This window comes from Terrapene carolina, unplaced genomic scaffold (assembly GCF_002925995.2).
Source record: "Terrapene carolina triunguis isolate 2854851 unplaced genomic scaffold, T_m_triunguis-2.0 Scaffold68, whole genome shotgun sequence".
Taxonomy (NCBI): Eukaryota; Metazoa; Chordata; order Testudines; family Emydidae; genus Terrapene; species Terrapene triunguis.
The window spans coordinates 44,760,219-44,773,365 of record NW_020664419.1 but is presented as its reverse complement, the minus strand read 5'-3'; the positions used below and the strand labels follow the sequence as shown (position 1 = coordinate 44,773,365).

The following is a 13,147-nucleotide window of genomic DNA, read 5'->3' as shown; positions in this document are numbered from 1 at the left end:
ACAGTACGTGTCCGGGATCCTGACCATACGGTTCATACTGTGTCTGTTGGGGACATAGACCGACGCCAGCCATGCCTGCAGAGCCCTGAGTTGGAGCCACGCGTGCCAGACCACTCAAATGCAGACCGCCATGTGGCCCAACAATCGCAGGCAATGTCAGCGTTGGTGAGAGGGTGGGCTTGCATGGACAAGATCAGGTCTGCCATGGCTTGTAACCAAGCCTCAGGAGGAAGGCTCTGGCCTGAGTAGAGTTGAGGACTGCTCCAATGAACTATATGCATTTTATAGGAATTAAGGTCCATTTTTTTCTTGTTTATTAACAGCCCCAGACAGAACAATGGACAATGGTAAGAACCGCTAATGCTCTTGCGATGCAAAACAAAGCACTCCAACCGTCACAGGCGGTAAGAAGGAACTGAGAGGGTGTAGGATTGCCAGCGCCTAACATACCAATGCATGATTGCAGTACTCAAGGGGGCGTTACAGCCCACCCTATGGATACTGCTAAGGTAAAAATCTCAGATGACTGGGCACATGGGCGTGCACTCACCTGGAACTAGAATGGAATCGACATAAGTAAGCATGCGAAGAAGAACTTACAGATATGAACATTCTCACACGGATTTCCACTGGGAGTTGTGGGGTTAAATCTCCATGCAAATCTTGCAAAATACAGAAGTTATGGTACGGTCATATTAAATTGACAGAAGGCGGGGAAACTGGAATAATACCGTCTGTGATTCAGCCTTAACTTTTCCATGAATCCTGAGTATTTGCTGCACATACTGTAAGGCCATTTGCTTTTTTAAATGAATTTTATTGTATGTGAAAGGCACTGAACTGAAACAACTGGAGAATTAAGTCAGAACTTGTACAGTACAGCACAGCAAAGGCTGTGGGAATGCTTGATGCTCCATATGGTCCTGCAAATGTATGTCAACCTCGATGTGGAGAAAACACCTCCAGAGCTTGGTTGTCAGGCTGAGAAAAAATCTTATTGCCCAGAAGCCTGGGGCAAGTACAATTGCTATCTGACCAAGTAAAAGTGTTGGGTTTCCTGCCTGCCTAACAAAGAGGATACAGGATCCCGGAGGCAGGCTTAATGACATTAAACAAGATAGCATTGACCAGCCAGTCAAAGGGAAAAGTATCTAAAGGGGCTGAGTGGGAGCAGAGCAAAAGAGAATGGGTTACATCAGTCTCCAAAAAACTTGACAACAGCTAGGCTGCTGATGTACTGAGACAACTGCCTATCATGCTGATTAATATTGTCTCAGTGTTTCCAGGCTGTCTCTATCCATCTGATTTCTCTGGTCTTAGAGTGCAAGTTCTATGGGGCAAGGACTATCTTTCTGTTCTGGGTTCTGGGGTCCTGGTCCATAAATAAGACACCTACGTGCTACAAAATGAAAATAATAGCAAGTTATAGTGGGAAGAGAAACAGCTGACTAGAGAAGCAGAACTGAGCCTACAGGAGCTTTGGCAGCCAGGAAGGGGATAGGCTTAGCTGATCTCAGCCACCCATGCAATGGCTTGGGAGGAAGGGGTGGGACCAAGGTAAAAGTGCACAGCTGAGTGTCTGTTGGAAACTGATAACTATTGGTGCACGAATCAAATATTAGCCAATGTTTTATATTAAGAGTTCTATGATAAAGAGTTAATAAATGTTTACTAAAAGATGTTATAAGTATGTTACAGACACCACCAATATGCGTTATTGAGGATTATAAGCACAGCAGTAAATGGTGTTATAGATTATTATCCATGGATATAAGCAACCTATATTGACTTTTGGGGGCTCTATTGCAATCTGTAGCATTCAATTAACCTTTTATTAAAACATCTATTAATCATTTATTAACAATTTATAAATAGAACCTTAATATAAAATATGATCCAAATTACAATTGGGTAGGGGGAAGAGGGAGGGATTGGTTTGGGGGTTTTCTGCTACAGGGAGGTAATGCAAAGACAATTATTTTTTATAGTAAAGCAAGCAACAACTTTAATTTTCCAGCCAAGCCAGAGCAGCCTGCAGAGTGACTTTTACAGCCTTGCAAACTTATTGTGACAGGACAGTATCTGTGGTGATTTGAAGATGGGGAGTAAGGTTTAAAACCTATAAGCTGCAGTCGAAGTTCAAAGGCAGTTATTTTTTTTGCTAGAAAAGGAAACGACAGTTTAAGTTCTAACCATGTTGGAGAAAGCTTTTTAGTGAAATAAACTACAATTTGATTACTTGCTACTGGAGCCAAACACAAATTGATTGTATTTTAGGCTGGCGATGGCCTCTTCCTGACACTTCATTACAGCTTTGCAATTGTGAATGTAGCTGCAGCTGCCAAGGCCAGTTTAGTTTGCAAATAAATCCTTGTCTTACATAGTATTGTCAACACATTCATATAAAAACTACTCTCACAGAGACTGTGTTGATTTTTAATTGAAAAATGTGTGTGGTTTGGGGAGTTTAATAAAATGAAATCAGCTAAACAAAAACGAACCACTAATCAGCCTGAATCAGTAGAAGGTAATACTGAGCTAAGTTCACGTATGTCACATGACACAGAATACGATAAGAAATATGCCCTTTTTTAGAACTCAGGGAAAGCTAAATATTTATGGTTATAATGCCAGAAATATGCAATATTTTGTGCAATTTCCAAAAAGCACGAAGAGCTTTTTGATAAAGGTACACCTTTTGGAAGTCAGCTTTAAAACTGATTCCCTATGTCTACTTGATCACTCTGCTGCAGTGCAATGTATGTAAGCAGTAAAGGTATAATTTTATCCACAAGAAGCTTCTATTAGTAATATTGCATCACTATCTGTAAAATACAACATAAGGAGATCGCAAAGGTTTTTTGTGCTGTTTTTGAACACCACTTACACAGCTGTTAAACAATATGATTTCAGTTTGCAACTTGCAGGCAAAAATGGCCTTAATCTTGGATCAAATTATACTAACCGCTAAGGGAGCAAAAGACTGTACAGAACCAACCTCGAAGTTTCTTAGAGAAGTGTCTCAGAAATGCATACAGAAAAGCTATTCTCTTCTTGCTGATAGATCTAGTGACAAGATTCTAGATGAGAAAGAATTAGTGCACATAAGATTAGTGAAGCATAGGAAATCTTGTATTCTCTTTGCTGGCACAGGAGACTTGGAATCTGGGACAGTTGATGGTCTCTCATAAGGAATAAAAACAGCTTCAGGAATTACAGAGTACCAGGCAGATGAGCTCAAATCAAAACTGTTTGGGCCTACAGTTGGATTGTGCAAATTCTTCAAATATGTTAAATGCTGTTATAAAAAGGACAGTGATCAATTGTTCTCCATGCCCACTGAAGATAGGGCAAGCAGTAATGGTTTAACCTGCAGCAAGGGAGATTAGGTTAGATGTTATGAAAAACTTTATAACTATAAGGGTAATTAAGCACTGGAATTGGCCTCTAAGGGAAGTCATGGAATCCTAAAAACAGGAGGTTTTTAAGACCAGGTTGGTCAAGTACCCATCAGGGATGGTCTAGGTTTACTTGGCCCTGCTTTAGGGCAGGGGGCTGGACTTGATGACTTCGAGGTCCTTTCCAGCCCTACGTTTCTATGATTTGGCTGCAATCCATACGGATCATATTGCAGAAGTAGAGCTGGAGCTGATATAGTCTCAGGCCTGCTCTACACCATACAGTTAGGTCAATGTAAGCTGCCTAATTATGTCAGTATCCACACTACAGCCTTGCTCTCGCCAGTTTAAGTGCTCTACTACACCAACATAATTCCATCTCCGTGAGAGGTGTGGGGCTTATGCTGGTTTAGTGAGGGCGACATAGCGTCTGTGTAGACGCTGCGTTCCTTACGTCGGCTAATGGCTGTTTTGTCTATTTCAAGGCAGGAGCCATGAAATTGAGAAGAATGCCAGAGGGCTAGAGACCAGCTGTCTCCCACTCTCCTGGAGAGCTGGATCCCGCTTCCGGCTGGGAGCCGGGGCGAGAAGCCTGGGCAGCTGGACGCCGCTGTGAAGCTGTATGATGGAAATATAACCACTGATATAATTAATGCTGCTACTGTTAGATAACTGCAACAAATCTTGTACAAAGTATGTCATGTAAGGTATCAATGGAAAAGTTACAATCCATCAAATATGATTATCCTGTTTGTATGCCTATATCATCTTTGTATCTAAAGATAAGAGTATTGACTATGTACCAGTATTTCAAATGTGTTTGCTCCTGGGGTAACACCCACAAGGTAGTTTACATCTAGTCTAGACAGCACATTGTGAATGGACTATTCAAGAGAGTACTCCTCACTCAATAGTTTTGTAATTTTGTCTCATTCATCATTTTAACTAGTAGACTTAAAACAATTTCTTTCAAGCAAAAGTGGGGTAAAAGATTTACAAAGAAATTATAAATAAAAATAATATTAATAAAACACAGGCCACAACAGTACTAATTAAATTATGCACATATTTACCAGGAAAGGTCAACATTGGTGAAGCATTTTTCACCAGATTTCAAACAGTTTTCATAAATTGATTCTGAAATAGCTTTTGAGTCCTCAAAATTTCATTTGCAACAGGATTTTGAGAGAACTAAAATTTTTTGCATGATGACTTACAAAATTCAGTTCTAGCTTTAAATTCTGTTATTTTGCCTATGCTAACTCATGCAGAAGTAGATTGCCAGACTATTTCTGCCTGCAGTCTCTTTAATAAAGTGCTCTTCCCTCTGGGGCTTTTAGGGAAACACACCTGGCAGTGCCTTGCTGAAATCCTGGGTGCACTTGAGGTCGGGGGCATCTCGCTAAATGAATCTGCCTACCACACACAGGCTGCTCCTCCACTCCAACTGCAGAAGCAGAAAAGTGAAAGCAACCAGATCTCTGAAACACTGTTTAATTTCACTTTGCAGCTTCTCTCTACTCCCCTCTCCTGACCCACAAGCTATAATGGGAGCAAAGCTGCAATTAGCAAGTTCTCTGAGCACTCCACTCTTCTAACCCCTTTCTCAGCCCACTACTCTCACTACCCTGTCTCCCAATGCACCAAGCAAATCAATACAGCAGGAGAAGAAAATTGTGTGTGGTGAGAGAGAGAGAGAGAAAGCTCATTTTACTCATCCACCCAAAGACATGTTCATGGATAGCTCCTCCAGTCCCCCACTCCTCAAGACTTGCACAAATGGTAGCTTATCTGGCAGAACTGAAGATTTTAAAAAGGAATTAGAGCAGGATTTTGAACGCAGAAGATATATTCCCCACAGATCATAATAGTTTTATGGACGCTGGAATTTCAGGCTAGTTTTACTTGACAATATTCTTTTAAACTCATTTCTGGGTACCTAATGCAATCAGACAACATTACTAGCAAGGTAAAAAAAAAAATAACTTACTTTTGTAGTCTTGGCAACTAGGAAAAGAAACAAATGTAGAAAAAGTAGGAAGGCCTGAGTCATCTAATGTGGAAGGTGAAAAATTCAGACCATTTCTTCATGGAAGAATACACAAGTGTGTTTTGTTTCTCACTGCATGCACATTTATTTAATAAAAGTAATGGTTCTTTATTAAGTAAATAATATACAAGCAGATGCAGAGGTAAATGCTCAACATGATGAGCAGGGAATTAACTCCACAGCTCTCATTAGCATTACTTTTAAATTCACCTGAGCTCTTGTATGCTAAACATGCAATTTTCCTCCTCAAAGTCATAAATTATTGAAAATAACTTATAAAGAACGTGCTTACAGCTTTGTCCATCATAGGCTATGAGGTTATTTTCATAATAACTACACAACCCACGAGCCTCTACATACAGCATTTTTTTAAATTCCAGAGAAAGGGGGCACAATGTGTGAGTAGAGGAATAGATTTATTGGAACACGTGTTCCTACACATAAGCAGAGCAAAGAATAGATGAGGGAGCATGCAGAAAAAAATCCAGAAGTGACATTGGTAGTTAAGGAGTCAATAGCTTCTTGAAAAGTGGACTGTCAGGAACTTCAGAGAGACCTAACACAGATAGATGAATGGGCAATACGATGCCAAGTGAAATTCAATGTTCACAATGTGAAGTTATGCACACTACAGGGGAAAAAATTCAGTTACACAGAACCCTCACAGGGTTCTATATTAACTGTAGGAAAGGGACCTGAGTGTCAGTGTACACAGCTCAACGAAGACTTCAGCTCAATGTGCAGTTGTGGTCAAAAAAGCAAACAAGATTTTAGGATGCATAAGGAATAGGATGGAGAATATTCGAGAAAATATAATGTTATATAAATCAATGCTGCATCTCCAATGCTGTGTGCACCCCATCTCAGGAAGGAGTTTGCAGAATTAGAGGAAGGGGTTCTGTCAGATGTGTTGCTCATGTTCATTCCATAATAGGTGTGTGTGCTCGCCACATGCACCAGTGCCGGAAGTCTTTCCCTCAGTAGTATCTGCAGAGGACTGGCTCTGGCGCTCCCCGGAGTGGTGTGCACATGCTGCAGCATAAGGGCCGCCGCCAGCTGCCCCCACCCTCAGTTCCTTCTTGCTGGAGACTCCGACAGTGGGGAAGGAGGGCGGATCATGGAATGGACATGAGCAACACATCTCGAAGAACACCACTTACGGAAAAGGTAACCGTCTTTTCTTCTTCGTGGGCTTGCTCATGTCCATTCCATATTAGGTGACTCCCAAGCAGTACCCCTGGAGGTGGGTAGGAGTTCATGGACGTGTAGCTTGTAACACAGCTCTGCCGAACCCAGCGTTGCCTCTGACCTGCTGAGTGGTGGTGTAATGCGCCACGAATGTGTGAACCGAAGACCACGGTTGTTGCTCTGCAAATATCCTGGATAGGAATGTGTGCCAGGAAGGCCACCGAGGACGCCTGAGCTCTGGTCGAGTGGGCCCTCACGATTGGCGGTGATGGGACCTGTGCCAGCTCGTGGTCTGGACGCAGGATGTGATCCATTTGGAAATCCTCTGCAAAGACACCAGAAGGCCCTTCATCCTGTCCGCTGTCATGATGAAGAGCTGGGTCGACTTGCGGAAAGGCTTGGTACGCTCCAGGTAAAACGCCAGGGCACGTCTGATGTCCAAGGCATGCAGCCTCCTTTCCTCACTAGTGGTGTGCAGCTTGGGACAAAACACCGTGAGGAAGATGTCCTGGTTAACCTGGAAGGAAGACACCACTATTGGCAGAAAGGCCTGATGTGGTTGCAGCTGAACCTTGTCCTTGTAGAACACTGTATATGCTGGCTCTGACGTCAGGGCTTTAGTCTCTGAGACTCGTCTTACCGATGTTACCACTACAAGGAAGACGACCTTCCATGACAGGTGGGAAAGGGAGCAGGAGCCCAATGACTCAAAGGGCAGGCCCATGAGCCTAGAAAGAACCAAGTTAAGGTCCCACTGTGGGACAGGAGCCCAGACCAGCAGGAACAGGCTCTCGAGGCCTCTCAAGAATCTGACCGACATGTCATGAGAGAACACCATCTGACCTTGGATTGGCAGGTGGAAGGCAGAGATGGCCGCGAGATGCACCCTGATTGGAGAGTGTGCTAGACCCTGGTTCTTCAGATGGAGCAGGTAGTCTAGGATAGACTGTACAGATGAACACGACGGAGAGATACCGCACTCGGCCGCCCAGCCGGAATACCTCGGTGGCCAGGTAAGTCACTCCAGTGGAAGGCTTTCTACTTCCCAGGAGGACCTGTTGGACCTCATGAGAGCAGATCCGCTTCTCCGAGTTCAGCCTCGCGGCATCCATGTGGAGAGGTGGAGGGGGCGTGGTTGGGAGGTAGGAGACATCTGTGGTCCTGAGACAGCAGGTCCAGATGGTTGGGCAAGGGCCAGAGAGGGCCCGTTGCCAGGTTCATCAACATGCCAAACCAGCGCTGGTGCGGCCATGCCAGGGCGATCACGATAACTTGTGCCTTGTCTCTCTTGATCTTTGCCAGGACCCTGCTGATGAGCGGAATCGGTGAGAATGTGTACATCAGGTTCCCTGACCATGACAGGAGGAAGGCATCGGAGAGAGAGTCCTTGCCCAGACCCTGCCAAGAACAAAAATGATGGCATTTTCTGTTTTGTCTTGTGGTGAACAGGTCCACTTGGGGAGTTCCCCACCTCTGGGAGATCATGCAGGCTACCTCCAGGTGGAGCAACCACTTGTGGTGAGAGGAGAAGGACCTGCTGAGGTGATCCACCAGAGTGTTTCTGGCGCCATGGAGATGACAAGCTTCCAAGTGGATCCCGTGGCTGATGCAGAAATCTCACAGACGGTGTGCCTCTTGGCAGAGAGCCAATGAGCATGCTCCCCCTTGCCTGTTGATGTAGAAGATCAAGGCTGTGTTGTCTGTTAACACTCTCACCACTTTGCCAATAAGGTGCGATAAGAAGACTCTGCATGCAAAGTGGACTGCGCTGAGTTCTTTGACGTTTAGGTGCAATGTCATCTTCTTCAGGGACCACATGCCCTGAGTCTGGAAGGCGCCGAGTTGCACTCCCCAGTCGAGGTCCGAGGCGTCCGATATCAACTCGATATTTAAAGTCATAAGTATTGGCTCTATACTGTCTGTAGTTCAAACTTGTGCTATGCTTCTGGGTGACATCCTAGACAAGTTGGTGTCAGTTCTGCCTAGCCTGCTTGATGGCCCATTAAGGACCATCGGCTATACAACTGACCCATTGAAAGAAGGCAGATTCACCTTGTGACTCAGCAAGGAATGCAGGGACATGCCTATGGACAGAACTCAGGTTTTTCCATGCCATATGATGGACAGCTTGTCTTTGGGACATAGAAAGCAGAGACCACATGGCAAGCGACTATAAAAAGCTGCCACAGCTCCTCCGTCTTGTATTCAATCCTGCTTCATACTCTGGAGGGACTTTGCTACAAACGGAAGCTCTACACAAAGGACTGATGACCCATCCCAGCTGTGGATGTACTCCAGAGACTTGATTTGAACTTGTAGTTTATTCTATCACTGCTACAAGCCTGAACCAAGAACTTTGCCATTACTGTATGTAATTGATTCCATTTAACCAATTCTAGCTCTCATCTATATCTCTTTCCTTTTATGAATAAACCTTTGATTTTAGATTCTAAAGGATTGGCAACAGTGTGATTTGTGGGTAAGATCTGATTTGTATATTGACCTGGGTCTGGGGCTTGGTCCTTTGAGATTGAGAGAATCTTTTTTCTTTTACTGGGGTATTGGTTTTCATAACCATTCATCCCCATAACGAGTGGCACTGATGGTGATACTGGGAAACTGGAGTGTCTAAGGGAATTGCTTGTGTGACTTGTGGTTAGCCAGTGGGATAAAACCAAAGTCCTCTCTGTCTGGCTGGTTTGGTTTGCCTTAGAGGTGGAAAAACCCCAGCCTTGGGCGGTAACTGCCCTGCTTGAAGCAATTTGTCTTGAACTGACACACACAGTTGTGTCTCACCAAAGCCAGCACTGTTACAAGGGGGTACTAGAAGGAGAGCTTTTGTCATCCCTAGAAGTTCATAGCCTGTGGAAGTCAGATTTAGTTATTAGATAGTTGCTTTCAAATGTGATTCTGTCTTAATTCATGGGAAAAACAAAGGAAGAGTTCAAGGAGGTGAGAGCTTTAAAATCCCTTCTTTGAGTTAATTGAGCATATGGGGAAAGATAGCATCCTATATAAATCTAAGGGATTAATTATTTTATGTGCAGATGTCTCAGACCTGTAATATTATGGCTAAAACAAGATTTCCTTATGATCACACAAACTGAATAACAAGCCAACCATTAAGAGAGGGAGGCTGAATGCTGCTCACAAGAAGGATCCCACAAATCAGACTTTTCTCTCTCTTGACCCCACAAAGGGAATTGGATATAGACCGAGACACACTTCTGTGGTCATTCCAGCTGTGAAGAGTTCTGGCGACACACACTGAAGCTTAGACCTCTCTACTCTTAGAACCACCTCTGAAGATCAGAGGGAAAGAATGCATATGAATGTGCGTGGTACAATAAATGAGTATAAACACATTACACAAAAGCTGTACATTGTGATTCAGATGTTACAAATTGGACTTATATTCCAGTAATGTGTGCTGTACAAACAGCCAAAAGTTTATAAAACTTGTATAGAAGGGCACACTAGTACTTTTACAACCCAATATCTTTCATTAGAACAAACACTTATTTAAAGGTCGTTTCAAGTACCGTTCAAAATGTCTGGCTTGCTTGTTAATATTCAATATAAATATTTATATACTAAACAACTGTGGTACTCGATCTATGAAGGTGACTTGGAGCTGCTAAGACCTAAATTCAGGGTTTAAATACAACTACATGGAGTTTAACTCTGCATAATGCTTTCTGAGCAGTCCTGGAAAGAGGACTTTGGCCCGTGCTTCAGCACACTGTTAAACTGAGGTGCAGGAAAGTGCGTGTAGCTGTAGTTGTACAGAATCTGCTCCAATATCCCGCTTACACTTAGAGACTACATTTGCAGTTAGACTTCATGGAGGATACTTCCACAGCATTCCCTTCTCCTCGCCGGCTATAGTCTAGTGAGCCGCACGGGACTTGAATAAGGTTGAGATATAAGTGGCTTTTCCTGTCCATCAGAATCTATCTCCCCATTTCCTAAAAGATGTGGGGTTTTAAACTGTTTTACATGTGCCCTGGAAAGAGCATCCTGGGGCCCTATCCTGTCAGACTTCAGTGTCATAAAAAGGCACTGTTTTATAAAAAAACATGCATAATTGCTTTCAGTGGTAAAACCCCCAAAGAGAAAAGGAATAATGAAGATAGAAAATGAAGGGCAATTATAGTTCAAAAAGCACCAGTAAGGGAACGTGTTTTCAGATTTGGCATGTTCAATGCAGACACTGCAATTTGTGCTACAGAGTCGGAGCTACTCTGTACACCAAGCCTATTATTTAATAATTCAACTATGATGTGTTTATGAGCACTGACTTGAGCTAATTGAGCTTAACAAAATACTAAACTGCAACAAAAAGAAAGGAAACAATAAAATAACGGATGTTTCCAATATGAAATGACTATATACGTTCCCTAATATTTCAATTGATCACAACCTCAAAAGCATTTCTGAAGAAAAGCAGCTTAAAGAGAAAACAAAAATGAAAGAAGAGCTTTAAATTTTAAAAAGTCCACAGCATTTGCAGTGACCAATCTTCTGCATGAATTTCACTCTCTACAGTTTACTGTTCTGCCTAGCAATGTGGAACTTGTCATGACTAGAGTACAGTAATTATCTGAGTACAATAAAAATCTCATTTACACCAGTAAAGACAGACAAAAGTTATGTGATTTCAACACAGAAGTATGCAGACAATTATTGAGCACACTGAAATCTATTTATCCATGTATACATAGACAACTTTCAAATGAATCTGCACAATACTTAGCTGTGAAACTGAACTGTGAAATTTCTCCAGCAGCTGGCTACAGTACTGCTGTATTAGAACATGTTTTTCATAATATGTTAGTACATCACTTTGTCTCTCACCAGGAAGATAAGGAAAAATCTAATGAGAAAAGAATTATTTATAACAGTCGTAGACAATGTGACAAAGCAGCAGCAGCTCATTAACTCATACATGAACAATGAGCTGTAAATACTTCCCTTACTGGGAATTATCTTGTCCTCAGTAAAGCTACATCCACTGTTGTCATTTATATAATTTTTAAAATATGTTAATTATTTTAAATTATAGAAGACCCCACACTGACACACCAAATAAATAAAATTAGATAGCAGTCCATAATATTTAAATTTGACTCTTTCATTAACATACATGTAAAATTGATATTTACATTATGGTGTCTGACTCATTTGGCAATAAAACGTCCCAAATATTTACACAACAATCATGACATTTTTTTATTAACCTACAGATTCTGTACATCCAATTGCTGGATTTAAGTGATCTGAAATACTGATACTGAAAGTCAGCTATTTTAACAGGTAGTAAAAGCATAAGAATGGTTTATCAACTGCCAGATTTTAGACACCAATTCAGGAAGCATGTGCTTAAATCCCATTGACTTCAATAGGATTTAAATTGGAGTTTAAGTGCTTTCCTGATTTGGAATGGATTCAAGCATGTTCTTTCTTGAATTGGGACCGTGATATGTCTCTAGTTTAACTGTCTAAGAGTGCAAGGATACAGCTTTATAACAGGCAAAGTAGTCCCTATTAAAAATCCGCAGTGAGTCATGAGGACAATTTATACCACTGTGCATTTCAAGGTTTTTGTCAGTAATAATATCAAAGTAATAATGTTTCAGGTCATTATGGTTTTAAGTTTGGTTTTCTTTCAAAGAGATATTGGCTATATAAATTCTATTACATTTTTTTAAAAAAATCATATTTATTTTATACAAACAACCAATCATTAGGCTAGGCCAGATAAAATTGTGATCAGCATCACCACCAGTTATTTTACTATGTTCACACCTCCACATTCATATTAATTCTTTATCCAGCCTTTCTTAACACACGTTTAATCACATGCTGTTAAAAATACCATTTAATTTTAGTAAAACCTTTGAGCACCTCACATCATCTGCATCTGTGCAGCTACTTATCTGCCCCTTCTTTTTCATCAAATATACATACAAGAGACTGGTCAAACTATCTACCATACGGAAAGTGTCAGCCAAGTTACATGAGCCTTTGTTGTTAAAAGCTGCCATTCTAAATAAATTCCCTAAAAACTCCACTGATCACACTCTACTTTACTTAGATCCTGATTCTCCACTGCATTTCATCTTATGTAGTCATTTGCACCTGTGCAAAGTTAGGATTAAATTTTACCAAATCACCAAATTACTAGACATAGGCAGAAATGACTTCCAAGGCATAGAAGAACAGACCAGTGGGTTGACATTTGGGAATTGTTGAAGTACAGAATTTCTTTGGAAAGGAATCAAAAATTAAATGATTTCAATTTTTTGTTATTTCTTTCTTATTTTTCTTTTTAACCTACCAGGCATGATAATATTGGAAAAACCCAGCTTCCTTGTTATTGATACCCCATGAGTAAACATGGATGTGTAATCTCTCCTAATTTGTTCAATGTCTCCATGAAACAGTTGAAGAGAAACTGCCAGACCTGGAAATGAAGAGAAGAAACAAAAGACATAAGAATGGTATAATA

General features: G+C 41.6%; 1 protein-coding gene across 1 annotated transcript in view; it reads right to left on the bottom strand.

Moving 5' to 3' along the window:
- The window catches only part of DOCK4 (dedicator of cytokinesis 4), a 391,670-nt gene that overhangs the window by 152,234 nt on the left and 226,289 nt on the right, over positions 1-13,147 (bottom strand). The window contains exon 13 of the mRNA XM_024200912.2: positions 12,977-13,102. Coding sequence (XP_024056680.1) covers positions 12,977-13,102 — 126 coding nt within the window. The remainder of the gene's footprint in view (positions 1-12,976; positions 13,103-13,147) is intronic.